The sequence below is a fragment of the Setaria viridis genome, chromosome 2 (genome assembly GCF_005286985.2).
Source record: "Setaria viridis chromosome 2, Setaria_viridis_v4.0, whole genome shotgun sequence".
Classification (NCBI taxonomy): Eukaryota; Viridiplantae; Streptophyta; class Magnoliopsida; order Poales; family Poaceae; genus Setaria; species Setaria viridis.
Genome location: NC_048264.2, coordinates 5,601,450 through 5,617,861, shown reverse-complemented (window position 1 = coordinate 5,617,861; position 16,412 = coordinate 5,601,450). Strand labels below are relative to the sequence as shown.

The 16,412-nt window shown below is 41.6% G+C and overlaps 1 protein-coding gene across 1 annotated transcript; it reads left to right on the top strand.

Annotated features, from left to right (window-relative positions):
* Positions 1 to 4,362: 4,362 nt before the first annotated feature.
* LOC140221798 (protein FAR1-RELATED SEQUENCE 5-like) lies at positions 4,363 to 4,956 on the top strand. Its single transcript, XM_072291768.1, has one exon. It carries the CDS (start codon positions 4,363 to 4,365, stop codon positions 4,954 to 4,956), a length of 594 nt encoding a protein of 197 aa, XP_072147869.1.
* The last annotated feature ends 11,456 nt before the right edge of the window (positions 4,957 to 16,412 follow it).

Genomic DNA, 16,412 nt, shown 5'->3' with positions numbered 1-16,412 from the left:
CGGCAGCGACGTAGTGGTCCCACGTGTAGGCCGGCTCCTCCTGTCCGGCGAAGACCACTAGACCGGGGAAGTGTAGCCTACACAAAAGACCGACGATGCCGTTGACCTTGCGGTTGTGGGCACCCCCACTGAGCTTAGTCCAACTCCTGCACAAGTGATTAATATGTGAGTTTGAACATATCAAAAGTACAGAGAATATGTGAAGAAACTTACTTTGCCCCAGCGGGTTGAATCAGGGGGCGTAAATGAAGAGGGATAGGTCGCCTCGGGAGGGACGAGGGACCTCGCAACCAAATCTTGGACTGCTCCTCCCCTCCCTCCTCCCCTGCCTCCTCCCCCTCCTCCCTCTCCTGCTCCTGCCCCTCCTGTACCTCCGCCTCGTCACTAGAGGCGTGCGCGGAGGGTACCTCCTCCTCCGACGACGACGACGACGACGAAGGCACAGGTGACGGGGCCCTCACCCCTTTACCCTTTCCTCGACCCCTGCCCTGACCCCTGCCTCTAGCCAAGACCTGTGCCCCCACCGCTTCCTCCACGGGTGCGTCACCCCTGCCTCCACCCCTCCCTCGACGCCTTCCTCGACCTCTCAATGCGTCTGACCGTGTACCTGACCCGGAAGATGCAGCTTTTAATTTTTCGTAAAGCGCTGCGATCTTCCTCGTACCGCCCACCATTGTTCAATCACCTGCATTTGCCAAGAGTAAACCAATCAGCACATATATAAATAAAACATAATTTCAAAAATAACATGGTATGACAAATAATAAATAAATTATTACGATCCATACATGTCTTAGAAATAATCGTCATGATCGGGATTAGCTGGATCATAAGTCTCATCGTCACTGTCACGCGTGTCAAACAAATCATTCCCGTGCTCTGAAGTTTCAGCGTCATCATCAATGTCCTGTCCTAACTGTAACCGCTGAAGTAATTCTAACTCCTTCATCTTATGAACCTCCTCTCCAGCGTCATCGTCAACAACTCCTTCATATTATGTACGGAGCAAGGAATGGCACGATGGCTCACTTCCACAAACATTCTTATAGCTTAAATTCCAAAGCCAACCATCATTTTCTAATTTCAACAACTAAAGTCCCACAATTTCCTAATTTCAACAACGAAAGCCCTACAATTCCCTAATTTCAACAACTAAAGCTCTCTACAATTTCCTAATTTCAACAACTAAAGCCCTACAATTTCTAATTTCTAATATCTTATTTCTAATTTTAACCTACTATCTAAGTCAGATTTTCTAAATTCAAAAAAAAAATTACCTACCGGGTGAAGGACGCCGTGACGCAGGGACAGGGGGCGCCGGGGCCGGAACGGGGGCGGCCGGTGGGCCGGGGCCGGCGGGCACGGGGCGGCTGGGGCGGCTGGTGGGCCGGGGCCGCCGGCCAAGGGGCGCCGGGCCCGGGCAAGGGGCGCGGGGGGCGGCCGCCGGGCACGGGGAGCCGGGGGCCCGGCGTGGGCGGCCGGCGGGGCAAGATGGCGGGGAGCCGGCGCCGGGCGCGCCGGTGGCGGGGAGCCGGGGCCGGGGCGTCGGCGGACCGTCGGGCGGCGCCGGTGGCGGGGAGGCGGGGCCGGGGCGTCGGCGGTCGGGCGGCACGGAGCGCAGGTGCCGGGGGAGACGGGCGGCCGGTCGGGTTCGCCCCGGGTAGGGGCGCCGGCGGGGCGGTGGCGGTGGGCGCCGGCGGGGCGGTGGCGGTGGCGGCCGGCGGGACGGTGGCGGTGGGCGCCGGCGAGGCGGTGGCGGCCGGCGAGGCGGGAGTCGCGTCGGGCGCGGGGGCCGGCGGACGGGGCAACAGAGGTGCGAAAATGAATCGACGAGACGCTAAGTCCGGAGATAACTTCGAATCTTTGCCGAGTGCCCGTGATCTGGCACTCGGCAAAGCCTTTGCCGAGTGCCAGATCGCGGGCACTCGGCAAAGCACTAGTGTTTGCCGAGTGCTCAGATCCAGGGCACTCGGCAAAGTAAATTCGGGTTTTTTTTTTGCAAGCGAGGTCGAAGAAAGTGGGCCCGTGCAACTTGTTTGCCGAGTGCACATAGAAAACACTCGGCAAAATACCATTTTTGCCGAGTGTTTTATGGGTACACTCGGCAAACGTTACATGAAATAACGTATTTTAGTGGCCTTTTTCAAATATACTTGTTCAAAATCGTGTCAAAATCACTAAAAAATTGTTAAATTAGTTTTCTACCGAAATTATTCCATTATTTCATGCAGTTATAGCTCAAATTCCATTTATATCTAATAAAAATCTATAATTGCATTTAATCAATAAAAAATATCAAATACATCCGAAAAATTTCCAAAATTTGACATGAACCAACATGTGTTGTATGTTGCCTGTACAAAAAGATTTGAAGGCACTCCTTAATTCAAGTGTCACTTGAACACCAAATCTTATTGGCTCCTTTCTAACTTCTATGAATCCTTCCAGGAGATTAGTCGGTTTCTAAGCATCATAGGTCAGAAATTGGGCGAAACGTTCTCAATTTTTTACCACAGCCTACACACATAATATAATGACATCTTGACAAATCTTGTGATTTTCAGATTTCGTTTGGTTTTTTTACAATTTAACAACCATTGAACCACAGGTTCGTGGTCGTGTTTTTTAAAAACAATGTTCAAAATTTCTTTTCATTTTCTGGTTGAGACCTCAATTTGGTCTCCATAATATGAATATGATTTTTTCACTGATTTCAATCCATTATTTCAAGTACTTGTAGTTAAAATTTGACTTCAATCAAAAAATTCCTATTAATCCAAACAAAGCATTAAAAATCCCAAACAGACCCGAAAATAGACCAAATTTTAATATGTATAACCAAATGTCCTACGTGGGGAGTAGAAAAAGTGTGGAAGCTGTTGGAAGGAATTTTAGGAGTTGTTTGCCGAGTGCCTCTAGGATGGCACTCGGCAAAGTGTTGCGTTTGCCGAGTGTCCGGCTGAGGCACTCGGCGAACTTTTGAGTGTGCCGAGTGTATGCGTCTGGCACTCGGCGAACCAGACTTTGCCGAGTGTCACACGGCAAACACTCGGCAAAGGTGTAACGGCCGTCCCACCCTATTAGTGCACGACGCACGTGCGGCGCACGCGATACTGATTTGCCGAGTGTGTCTTCTTTGCCGAGTGTCGAGGAGTTGTTTGCCGAGTGCCTGATTTTTGGCACTCGGCAAACCTCCTTTTTGCCGAGTGTTTTATGTTCGCCGAGTGTCTCATTGTGTACACTCGGCAAAGACGGTGTTTGCCGAGTGCCCGAAAAAATGCACTCGGCACACGTTTTGCACTCGGCGAATTTACTGTTTCCGGTAGTGGGTGCAATAAAGCATGGTATAGACGGACTCCATGAAATGAAGCGGGAGCAAATACCTAAAGATAAATCTTCAAACCGCTTGAACAAACTTGCATAAATGTAGTAACTTCACATCACTATCCAGCATTGACATAGGTTTCAACTTTCAACATTGGGATTGGAACTGTAGAGTCATCAGAAGTCTATACCCGCAAGTAAGCAAGTTGGTTTCAATGCACATAGTGTGCCCTCTTTTTCTTATTAAAATGTATTCATGCATTTTAATAAGAAAAAATTTGCAAGAGTAGAGCTGTCTAGAACCCTCTTTTTTAATTAAAATGTATTCATGCATAATTTGTGACTCACAAGTTGTAAACACAAATTTTCATAGGACCAACATGCATAATGATAAGGTTATGCAAAAGGATCCTGAAACTACAAATATGTGCACCTGTTGCGTGTCCACCGGTCCAGCTAGTACGCCTACCGTAGAATTTGGATTTTTTATTATCTTGTCCATGTCTCTCAAGAAATGATACTGCAAAATTAATGAAACCAGATACCCTGTGCAACCTTGGAAACTCTTAATCAAGATCACAAGATGTTAATCCAATGGATAGTGTTAGCGGTGGGGTTATTTTGCAGTTAACTGCCCGCTAGCCAGCAATGCAAAATTGGTTTTTTGCGAATCCCCCCTGCCCTCCGGACTCCCAAAGACGCCGCCACCACCAAGCGATTCGCTGCGGACTCCCAGAGGCTCGTGGTCCCCCAAGGCCCGTGGTCCTCCGCCACCCATGGCCCTCCGCCGGCTTGGTGTGGGTGCCACCGCCCCTTCACCGCCACCTGTGGCCCCTTCGCCCCTGCCCAGACGTCGCCATGGACAGCCAAGAGTAGAAAGAGCAGCAGCAGCCATGGACAGGGAATGACCCTATGCACGAGTAGCGGACGGACACCCTCTCTCCAGTCATCGCCGTTGATCCCATCGTCGCCATTGATTCTGTCTCCATCGACACCAACGATGTCGGACTTACAAGAAGAAGTGTTGAGGCCGCCGCCATGGATCATTTGAAGCCTGTGGTTGGAATGATGTTTGATACGCTCAAAGATGTGGAGAAATTTTACAAATCGTATGCACATGAAGCTGGTTTCTCCGTTCGTGTTGGTCAGCACAAGAAGCAAAATGAGGAAATATTAATCAAGCGGTATTATTGTTCAAGGGAAGGGTACAGAAAGGAGAACATAAAAAATGTTATTGATGAATCTGGGAAAAAGAGAAATACACATAATGTGATGGAAACCAGATGTGGTTGTGAGGCACATATTGTTCTCAAGCTTGGCAGTGACAAGAAGTATCGGATAGCTTCAATTGTTGAGGAGCACAGCCATGGTTTTGTGTCACCCGATAAGAGGCATTTGCTAAGATCCAACCGTAATGTTAGTGAGAGGGCAAAGAGTACTTTGTTCAATTGTCATAAGGCTAGCATTGGCACCTCACAGGCATATAGACTTCTCCATGTCATTGAGGGTGGGTTTCAGAATGTTGGGTGCACGCTGAGGGATTTGCAAAACTATTACCATGACCTAAGACCAAAATCAAGGATGCAGATGCACAAATATTTGAGGCACAACTTGAGCAAAAGAAGGAAGTAAATTCCGCATTCTTTTATGACTTTATGGTGGATGAACAAGGACGACTTGTTTGTGTGTTTTGGGCAGATGCCTTATGCAGGAAAAACTATAGTGTTTTTGGTGATGTGGTTTCGGTAGATTCAAATACACCAGTAACCAGTATAACATGATTTCCGTGCCATTTACTGGAGTCAATCATCACTTGCAAAGTGTTTTCCTAGGGGTAGCATTCTTGGCAAATGAAAAGATCGAGTCATATGTATGGTTGTTTAACACCTTTCTTAAGGCTATGGGTGGAGTAGCATCTCATCTAATCATAACAGATGAAGATGCGAGCACGAAGGCTGCTATTGCTTAGATTCTACCAGGTACAACACATAGACTTTGCATGTGGCATATCATGGAAAAGGTACCTAAGAATAGTTCTGGGATAGACTACACACGTGTGTCTGAAAGGATCTTGTGATGCCTAGAGGGGGGTGAATAGGCTCACTTCAAATTTTTCCTGAAAAACTTCACAGCATTATTAGATGTGTCGGAACTTCCAACGCTGTGCCGGAACTTCCGATGGGTCGGAACTTCTGGTACAGGGTTGGAACTTTCGACAATAGAGAGTGAGCTGAACGAAATTCAAAATGCAACCTGAATCTGCCAATTCTATTTGAATCAAAAGATTGTAAATGAAGTGTAGAGACTACTGCAGGTGATAGATATGCAAGGAACCACACAAATTAATAGATCGACTTAAATCAAGTTTCTAGGTCAATATGAAATCGAAGAACACAACAAGCACAAGAGACAAGGATTTGTTTACCGAAGTTCACTTCCACAAAGGAAGCTATGTCTACGTTGAGGAGCTCACAAAGAGCCGGGTTCTCACTAACCCTTTACCTCCCTAAATCAACCACAAAGGAGGAAGGAGCATTGATGGCATGAGGTTCAACGTTTTAGCAACATGGATATGGCAGGATTATCAGATGGTTTGCTAGAACCAGTAATTCATTTTGATTTGCATTGCCACGTCTCACTACCTATGTATAGAAAACAGAAGACCTCACAATCTGAAGCCCTAATTTCTCTGCAAGATTATCCATGTCTGAAAGATGGGATCACCTTTTCACCCCATGGATCTTTAGAGGACATGCTGCCAGCAAATAGGAGTTCTGAGATAGTGACGATAGTCCGCAAGTAGCAACATTTCTTGCACACAGACATTACCCTGGAACAGCTGGAAGAGATTATGCTGCCAAAGGCAATAGATTACTCATAACACCACCCGGTACTAAAGGGGCAATTTTAGTACTAGGTGGTGTTATGATCCGGTACTAAAGGTCCTCCACAGGTTACAGTATATCTACCTCCATCACATGCATTGCATGGGTGGGATGGCAAGGAAGGCTCGCACGTGGCTTGAGGTTGTGGGTTCGAATCCCACGAACCGCGCATGATGTGAGGCTTTGTTTTTGTGCAAAACAAGTTATTACCAACCGATCCCATGGTGGTTTGGAACCGAGAGCAGAATCTCCAGTAGTGTGCCCTTCCTCTCCTTGTTCGTCAATTTGGTTGCCAGTCCAGGTCCCAGTTTCAGAGGAGTAGGCGTGCACAGAAAGAAACTCCCCGCCGTGCTCCACCTGGAACTCTGCCGGATTGAAAGCCAAATAGGGCCTTGTTTAGTTGCCCAACTTTGGGGTTCCAAAATTACTGTAGCAACACTGTAGCGTTTCGTTTGTATTTGTGAATTATTGTCCAAATGTTGACTAATTAGGCTCAAAAGATTCGTCTCGCAAAGTACAACAAAACTGTGCAATTAGTTTTTGATTTCGTCTACATTCAGTAAACAAAACTGTGCAATTAGTTTTTGATTTCGTCTACATTCAGTACTCCATGTATGTACCATAAGTTTGATGTAATGGGGAATCTTCTTTTTGCATAGTGATAAAGTTGGGATTTTGAAGTGAACTAAACGTGGCCTAGGTGTAGGTGTAGGTGTAGGTGTAGGTTATCGGTGCAGGACTAGGAGAGCCGCAAGGAGGCACGGCTTCCCATTCCTTTGTGGTCGGGTTGCACACGACATATAGCCCCAGGGGATGTGCCAGAGTATTCCTGGTGGTGCCCAAAGAGGATAAGCCCGTTGCAGGAATCCAGGAAGAAGAGGACCCGGATCCCAGGCAGTTCCATCAGGAAGGAGAAGCCCGGATCGATGTCCAGAGGCACGGATCTCGCTGTCAAGTCGATGAAGTTGAAACTATTTGCCTCGGAGAACTAGTCGGGCGTCTTGCAGAAGAATCCTTGCATGGCTTGTGGGAGCTTCTTCTGGTGGTCAGGGTCGGCAATGAGGTTGCGCCAGGCCTTGGACACGCACTTGAACCGGCAGACGGACTTGGCAGGGACGCGGGAGAGGATCTCCACCAGGGGGTCAACAGGGAGGTCGCCCATCGGCGCCCGCACGCCTCTTGGAGCAGTCCATGCCACCGAGAGCAATCTGCGAAGCGGGGGACCGAGATGGAGATGTGAGGGAGGGAATGCGCGAGCTCGAGAGAAAACCGCGACCACGAGGAAGCACGGATGGACGGATGGACACATCTGATATGCTACTTGAACTAATACTCATTGAGGAAGAGATATCCCTTGAAGGTAACATATGTCATGCACCCATCACTAACATGCTTAGGAAAAGTGGGAGGAATTCTTGAACCATCATACATAGCTGATCAATATGTATTGTATGGGAACACACTCTAAATTTAAGGTTTAGAGGAAGAACCAATTTTCTTTAAGGAAATAAATCTTAATGAAAACTCTTGATCGAAGCAATGAGGAAACTATTAAACTCAATGAGGAAGAAGGTGTTTGGGAGCTTGTAACTTTACCAGACAGCTATAAATCTATAGGCTGGAAACTAAATGTACATCTTATTGGAATTAAGACTAAACTCTTTGCTAATGGATTCACACAAAGGGAAAGTCTACTTTGCGGAAATATTGAGGTTCACACAAAGGGAATGTTTACTTTGTGGGAACCTTGACCTACACACAAAGGGAAGGTATGTACTTTGTGTATTTTGGTTTAGCTATATTCAAAGTGCATGCAATTGTCACCTTCTATCTTCAAAAAACCATATTATGTGATAGCCTTTCAAATAAATAAATCAATACCATTGGCGTGAAGCTTATTTAAGATAAGAAATTAATATTCCCAACTGCAAACTTTGTTTTGATTTCTTTTTCTCCACAACTTTCCAGCTGTACCATATTTCCTCCACGAATGTTGATTAAGACAAAAACCAAGTGAAGCTTCCATTCGTTGGAGCTCAAGGTTTATAAGCTATAATATTAATAATATGCAATTGATTATTATTTCGATAGGAGAAAAGTTTTCACAAAGTAATATCGCTTCCTGCTGGAATTTTTTCCACTATATTTTAATGTGTCGATTGACATTCTTATTACTTTAAATGAGTTCACATTGACGGAACTTAAAGCTTCTTTATTTTCTATTATTTGGATAAGAAAGTTATATGAACTTGGTCTATAATGTAAATAGAGATGCCCGGGATCGACGGCGGCGGTGGCCGATTTCGAGGAAGCAAGATCGAGTGAGGATTTGGGGAATTTCTAACAGTGAAACCCTCCTCAGGACAGTGGAGACTGGAGAGTGACTGAGAGCCTGATTGGTTGGGAATGCCCTGCCAAAATTAGGGCATGTCAAAACATAGTCATGCCAAAATTTGATTGCCAAAATGTGGGCAAAAGTTTTAGGATGACACTTGTTTGAGTGACAAAATATGGCAGCCAAAATTTCAGAGCGCGGCTACCTGTCGCTGGAGGCGACAAACCTGCGACCATCACCTCAATAAGCACGCTCTGGAGTACAAATCACTCGCGATGGGCCGCGTGTCGGCCCACTAATTAGACAGCTTGAATGTGATTTGTTGCTTTCCTATACTATTTCAATGCGGGTTGATTGTCGTTGAGCAGGTGCATGCATGCAAAAAGAGATAAAACTGCTGATGTCATCTCACATGCAAGACTGTTTGAAATTAAAAAAAACTATAAATCTTAATTCGAGCATCAAAATTAAATTCCGATTACACCATTAGATTTCTGATAATAAAAACTTCAAAACAAGATCCCACTTGACTATATTTGGACGAACTTTTTTTATTCATATTTTTAATCAATGTTGTATATTTTCTGTGAGATATATACACGTAGAACAAATTCTACAAACTCACGGAACAAAACAATCATACGCATCAAACAAAATATATGAACTCAAAGAAAAAACGTTATACCCTTAAAATAAATTATACAAACTCAAAAACAAATATAACTGGTGCATATTTGGAATGCAATAGAGGACGAAAATGATGACATCACCCTCACGTGCAAAGAAAGTTTGAATATAAAAAATCTATAGAACTCTACATCTAAATTATATTCTGATTCCACCAAGATCTTCAAAACAAGACCCACTTTGTATATTTGATAAATATTTTTATTAACTTTTTAGGAAGTTGGAAAATTTTCTCAAATATATATACCTAAAACAAATTTTATGAACTCACCAAATCAAATTATTATTGTTGATGGCAGAATAATTAGTTCTGATTCTACGAATAACTGACTATTTTCTGCGAACAAAAAATTAAACATGACGAACAAAAAACGATATAATGTGAACAAAAATATTGAGCATCACGAACAGAACATTTGATTGTCTAGAAAAAGAATAAATAAAGGATAAAAATAAGAAAACTTAAGGGCAAAGAGAAAGAAAAATGAGAAATAAAAAAGAATAATTACATAGTAAAGTGTAGGAGGAAAATTAAAAAAAAATAAAATGGAGTTAGTATTATCAACATAACAGGAAGAAAGTATTTAAATATTTTTCTAAATCATGCTAATCACAACTCATTGAGTGGTGTAGTGGTGGTTCAACTAACTCCCAGGTGAAGAAAAAATTATACGAGTCATCGAACAAAACAATTGTATGCATCGAACAAACTAACTAAACCCACGGAGCAAAAATAATTATACATATTGAACAAATTATATGAAACTCCCAGAACAAATATAGGTATATACAAAACAAATTATACGAGTCATCGAATAAATTGTATGCATCGAATAAATGATATAAATTTGAATAAAATTGGAACAAGTGGCATGAATTTTGGAACAAAATATTATACATGGAATAAATTATACAAACTTACAAATATAAAATTTATACACAATGAGAAATTGTACGGACTCGCACAACAAAATTTAACTCATGTAACAAAAATATTTGTACTTGGAAAACATACATTATGCACATGTGCAACATCAAAACCTTTTCGGTCCCAAATAAGTTGGTGTATGCTAGAGTAGAAACTCAAAAGGAACCACTTATCAAGATTAAAAATAGTATAAGCGATATGTTATTATAATATATGAGAAAGTAAAATATTAGTTTTAATAGAGGAACAAAGGGCATATCAGAAACTACACAAAAGATGAAATAAGCGGATAAATAATAAAATAAATAAATAATGGATAACAAATAAAATGAAAATTGAAAAGAAGTATTTGATAGCAAGGAAAGGCTAAGTGAAATGGAAGATTAAGGAAGAAGAAGAGAAATAAAATAGAAAAATATGCATGCGTTTTCTAGTTTAGAAAACGAAAAAAATAGACAAAGGTCATAGTCCTACGTGGAAAGGAATGTATGAATGAGTAATACATATAAGTACAAATCGGAGAAAGAAGGGAAAAAAGATAATAAAAAAATAAAAAAGAAGTGAAATGAATTGAAAAAGAAAAGGAAATAAATGTAGAAAAGAAGAAATAATGGTCATAATAGAGTTGTATGAATTCGCGAAACAGATTATAATATAAATTAGCCTGCCGTGCAAAGAAAAGAAACAAGTAAAAAAGAAAATCCCCCAAGAGAAAGGGAAAAGAACAGAAGAAAATATGAAAAAAATAATGTAAAGAAAAAAGAAAGATAACACACCAAATAAAATGAAGCAAATAGCGAATGGAAGGAAAAAAACAAAAAGGAAAACATGGGAGAAATGGCTGGACGGAAAAAAGAAGTAAAATGAGTTGCTTCAATGTCAAGCACGATGCTCAACCAGTGTCAGGGATGTCAGCCTACAAGAAAAAAATATTGTAAGGCACGGTACTCGTTATTCGTAAAAAAGTTATTTCTACTGGAAACTGCCATCATTTCAGTTCAAGTTGTAGCATTCCATCCTGTGCATCAGATCTTTTGGTGTATTGGTGTACCGAACAGTTAGAGAAACCAGACCTAAAATGATTATTGGGCTGAAATAAACAAATCAGCCCACACGTAGATCCTTCAGACGATAAATTGATTTCCATCGCATATGCGATGTATAGTCGCGCTGAAAATTTTAGATCCCAATTGGTTTGATGCCAAAACACAACTGCTAATATTATTGGGCTTGCTCTGATTTTAGTTTGGCACACTTTTGTGGCTAACCAATTAGGCCCCGAGTCATCAACAGATGGCTATAGGAAAGAGAGTATGGGCTTGGACTTCAAGCTGTGCGCTTCGGATTTTGGGCTGGGCCAGGAGCCTGAGCGCATGGCTGGCCCAGGAGCCTGAGCGCAGGGCTGGCCCAATTTGGCGCAATGTTTCTAGAATTTTGCTCAAGAACAAATGAACGCACTAAAGTTAGTGATCAAGCAGTGCATGATCCATCGGCGAGCAAGCAGTGGCATGATGCCTGACTATTTTTTTAAGCTAAAACTAGAAACTGCAGCCTCAGCTACGTAAGCACAAATTGATCAGCTTATCAGCACCAGCAAAATGCATGTCACAGGGAAGCTTATTACGTCGTCAGTCTACCGTCTACGAGAAGAAAGGAAGTGCTCCTCTGTTTTCCAGCTGTCTGATGAGGAGCATAGACATAAGGAGTTATGCCTTATGCATGTCTATGCAACAGGAACAATATAGAAATGGAGACGATTAAGCAGTAATGCCTACTAAAAAACTTACGGCAAATCTGCATGTAAATGAGATATCATCTAGATTTGGTGTTACTAAACTGCACCAATGAATTCCTGCTGTACAGAAAAAGGGAACGAGATAGATTAAATGTTCCATTGTACTTGAAAAAAAATACACAAACTGAAAATAGCGCATAATCAATGAACTTCATTTTAGGGTTATAATGGAGCCTTTAGCATGGCTTCCCCAAAAGTTCCATTAGCTTGTTCGTTGCTTCAAGTAGCTATAGGCTATAGCTTATAGGCACCCTGCATCCAGTAGAAATAAGGCAGCTGGAATACCTTTCTTCGGTTCTCCAACTAATGCTGGTACCAACAAAAGATATCCACAACTACGCTGTCATTGCCGAGTAGATCCAAGTAATAATCCCACGGCTCACTGGCGTCACAAAGATATAATCTTCATTTCTTATTTTTTTTAACTAAATAATCTTCATTTCAGTTTTCCTATAAAATAGGAAGTTAAATACAATTGCAGATACAAAATTAACATGCAGCAAAAGAGATAGATAACACGACTCCTCAGATCTCTCAAGGAAACTGCCTACCACCCTCTTACGTACGTGTGTCTAGTCAATTGGTCACATTTAAATTTCGAGCTACTGAAGAATTGATTATTAGATTAGGATGATTCAATTGGTGAATTAGCTGGCAGCTGCATCTGTTTACCAAGCATGGAAGGCAGCATAAAACCATGTTACCCTTATGAACTAGCAAGATGACCCACACAAATAGCCTGGCTAGATTTGATGTTTTATTCTGTATGATGATTTATCCAAGATATAGTGATCTTACAATTGACCAATGCATTATTTTAAGTTTCCTTAATAAATTTATGAAATATATAGTTTCATATGACCTTTTCATGATGATGTTTCTACATACTCCATGCTAATCAATCTTATTAGTGTCTCTTAATTTGGGTATACCATGAAATTTAATAGCAAAACACGAAAGGTTATATTTGTTTGAATTTGTACTCCTATAAGTCTCTCCTTAGTAGCTAGCTTACTTTTTCTCATATTGTATTCGTATAGAATCTTTTTTCTATTCTCAATATAACATTTATATTATTATAAATTGTATTTTATATGATTATTTTGTTTATTTTTCTCTTACCAATACATATAAAATATACTTAGTATTTCTTTACTGAAAAATTACGTATTTATATCTATTTGAGATGGACTTTTTTTGGTTTTTTTTATTTCAAAGCCACGTGAGAACCAATTGTTAATTTTGCATAATTCTACTATCTATTTGCCCTGACCTTGGATCTTTAATTTTACTTAATTTCACAGTTTCTTGATTCATTTACTATTTATATACTTTTCTAAAAATCCATTATTTCTAATATTAATTTGAAAAGAATAGAAAACATGGCATCAGGACACAACCACAACATCTCTATCATCGGTCTTCTCCTTCCCTTTGGGGAAATCGATTTCTTACTTTGTTTCTATCTCCTTTGGCCATTCTTTTGATCTCACCAGCAGCTATAAAAAGCATCTATGACTTTTGCCAGGTGCTTCACCAGCTCCTTCATATTCTTCGCATATGATCTACCGATCAGAACTACCGCCAGGATAAAAATTCAGGACATATTTGATCTCCTTAAATCATCTCTCTCATTGCGCCCAGCTGATTTTATAAATACCAATTCGTTCATAAGGTAATAATGGTTGTTGCTTTTGTAATAACTTAGTCTACTACAACCCTAATAAACAACATCAATCGATTTCCTTTGCTTCTTTTTAATCAAACTTTGTATTGCTTAAGTATAGCTTAAGTACTCTCTGTGTTGATGTAACTTATCCACCATTATAACATGGGCCCATGGAAAATCAAATGGAATAGATCTCTCTCTGTCTTTCTAATTAACATGAAAAAAAAATTTAGCCCTTGAGAATGAACATGATAGGTATTAATCTTTTGTGGGGGCTGCTTCTTCCAAAGCTCTTCTCCCTTGTAGGAGCTTCCTCCAAGTTGATAATGCTAACAATGCCGCTTCATAGTTTTGAGGACCCTCAATACTTGTTGATGGCTGATTTTAGTACCATGGCATCTCCGTACGTAGCTCAACTGATAAGTTTCCTTGTGGTGGAACTTATCCATCTGGGTTCGAGTCCTTCACTCCGCGTGGGTGCTTGTATTTTCCTAATTTTTTAGTATTTAACCGGCACTACACTTTCAGTGGTATGCAACATGCCTATTGACAGCGAGGTGCTAGTGATGACTTCGTCAATCTTAAGAATCTGCCGGTTCAGTCTCTCGAAGGTGCTCATAAGGATAGGATTGTGTGTGTATATTCATTTCGAGTCCTCAACTCCATGTGGGTGCTCACATTTTCCTGAATTTTTTAGGATTTAATTGGTGCTATTTTGGTAGGCGACATGCATGTCAATAGCAAGGTGGTCGTCGCGACTTCATCAATCTCGAAGGTCTGCTAGCTCAGTCTCTCAGTCTCTCGGAGGTACTCATGTGGATAGGAATGCATGTGCATACTCATAGGATTGCATGCACGTGTGAATTTGTGAGTTTCTACGGTCATAGTCTTTTTAAAATATTTTGGATATTAATTTTTTAATTATTTTAGTATATTTTTTATGTTGTCATGATTGATTTTGGCTTTACTATAAATACCACCATTGGATAAAATGTAGCTTTTATTTTCTTGTCGCTTTTATTTTCTTTTTATAAATCTTATCCCAAAGCTATATATGTATTCTTTTATGCCGTATTAGCATTCCATGCACTGTTTCTGTGAACCCATATCTAGTTTGAATGATTTTTTTGCGTTACCATCACAGAGTAGACAGGCACACAGGCAACACTTTTTTTTTTTAAAGTACATATCGGAAACCAGTAGTATTTGCATAGAGGGTGCTTTTTTATTTCCTTTTGTTCCTTGCCTCCTTGTCCGGAAAGCAAATTGTTTCCTAATACTAATACACATCAATTTTTATTGTTTAAGACCCCGGTCAAAAACTAACTTGACAGTTTCTTAATGCTAATGCAACATGGATTGATTGACTTAAATAGCACGTGAACCATCCATGGAATTTACATATCTCTGGTGAAAAGTCTACCGTTATAATATGGGTCTATCTTCTTTTTTCTTAAGTTCCCAATTTATATATTTGTTAACTTTTTTGATACGGACTATGTGGTTTAATATAGAATGTGATGGTTTCTTTTAACACTATTGTATTAAGATAATAGATAGATGAGGAGATCGTGTAAATTATGCAGAGCACAACAATGAAAAGCAGTGCAACGCTGAAAACCTAACGTCCTTGTTAGTATTATGTAAACGAGGTATACCATATCATATGGCACTTGCTTAATTCATGAGTTTGCGGTGCTCTTCGTTTAATTTTGCTCCACAGAAAACAATTTTCAGCCAACCGTTGCAACAGGTTTGCCCCACAGTTTTTATTTCCCAGTGGTTTCAAGGCCTTTGCTGGAGAAAATCAAGGGAAGTAAAACACAATAGAGGCCATGTTTAGTTCCCTCCAAACTCTCAACTTTGACACTATGCAAAAAGAAGATTCTCCATCACATCAAACTTGCGGTACATGTATGGAGTACTAAATGTAGACGAAATCAAAAACTAATTGCACAGTTTTATTGTACTTTGCGAGACGGATCTTTTGAGCCTAATTAGTCAATATTTGGACAATAATTCACAAATACAAACGAAACGCTACAGTTGCGCATTTATGGCAAAATGCTAATTTTGCCACTTCCAAATTGGGAACTAAACAAGGCCAGAATCGTCTGCAATCACACTGATTCATATGCAATCACTGCTGCGGCAGCTGACTGAAGAATCCATGCAAGCGGCTGGAGAGCTCACCAGTATTGTTCGCTGGAGGAGGTTGCGGGTGTTGTGGCAGCTGTAAATTGAAGTGGCAAGGCGTGGCTTGCAAGGTTCTGGCAGTGTGAAAGCGTGACCGAGATTGAGACTTGGCATGCAAGGAGCCTGTCGGGCACGGGCAGGGCAGGCAGCAAGCTTGCTCACTGGTTGCTGTCTCCTAGAGCTGCTGACTCGAAAGAAGGCGTTGTTCAACCTGGAAGCCCCTGAGCACGAGAAGGCGCTGTCTCTGATGTTATTGGAGGCGATGAAGGGGCAAAGGCTCGACGAGATCTTGGACGATCAGGTCAAGGACAGCGCGCGATAGCGCGGAGATTGTTTTGAAGAGATCGATCGCAGAGCTAGCGCGCCAGTACTTGGAGATGAGTGGCGAGGAAAGGCCATCCATGAAGGAAGTTGCGGACAAGCTTGGCCGGCTGAGGAGGATGGTGCAGCATCCATGGGCCGCGGATCAGAGTAGTACCGAAGAGACCGAGAGCTTGCTTGTGCTGTCGTCGTACGAGGCCAACTCGGGGTTTGTTGGCAGTAGTGCAGGAAATTTCTGCATTGACAAGGAGGCTGTCGTGAGCCTAGAATTT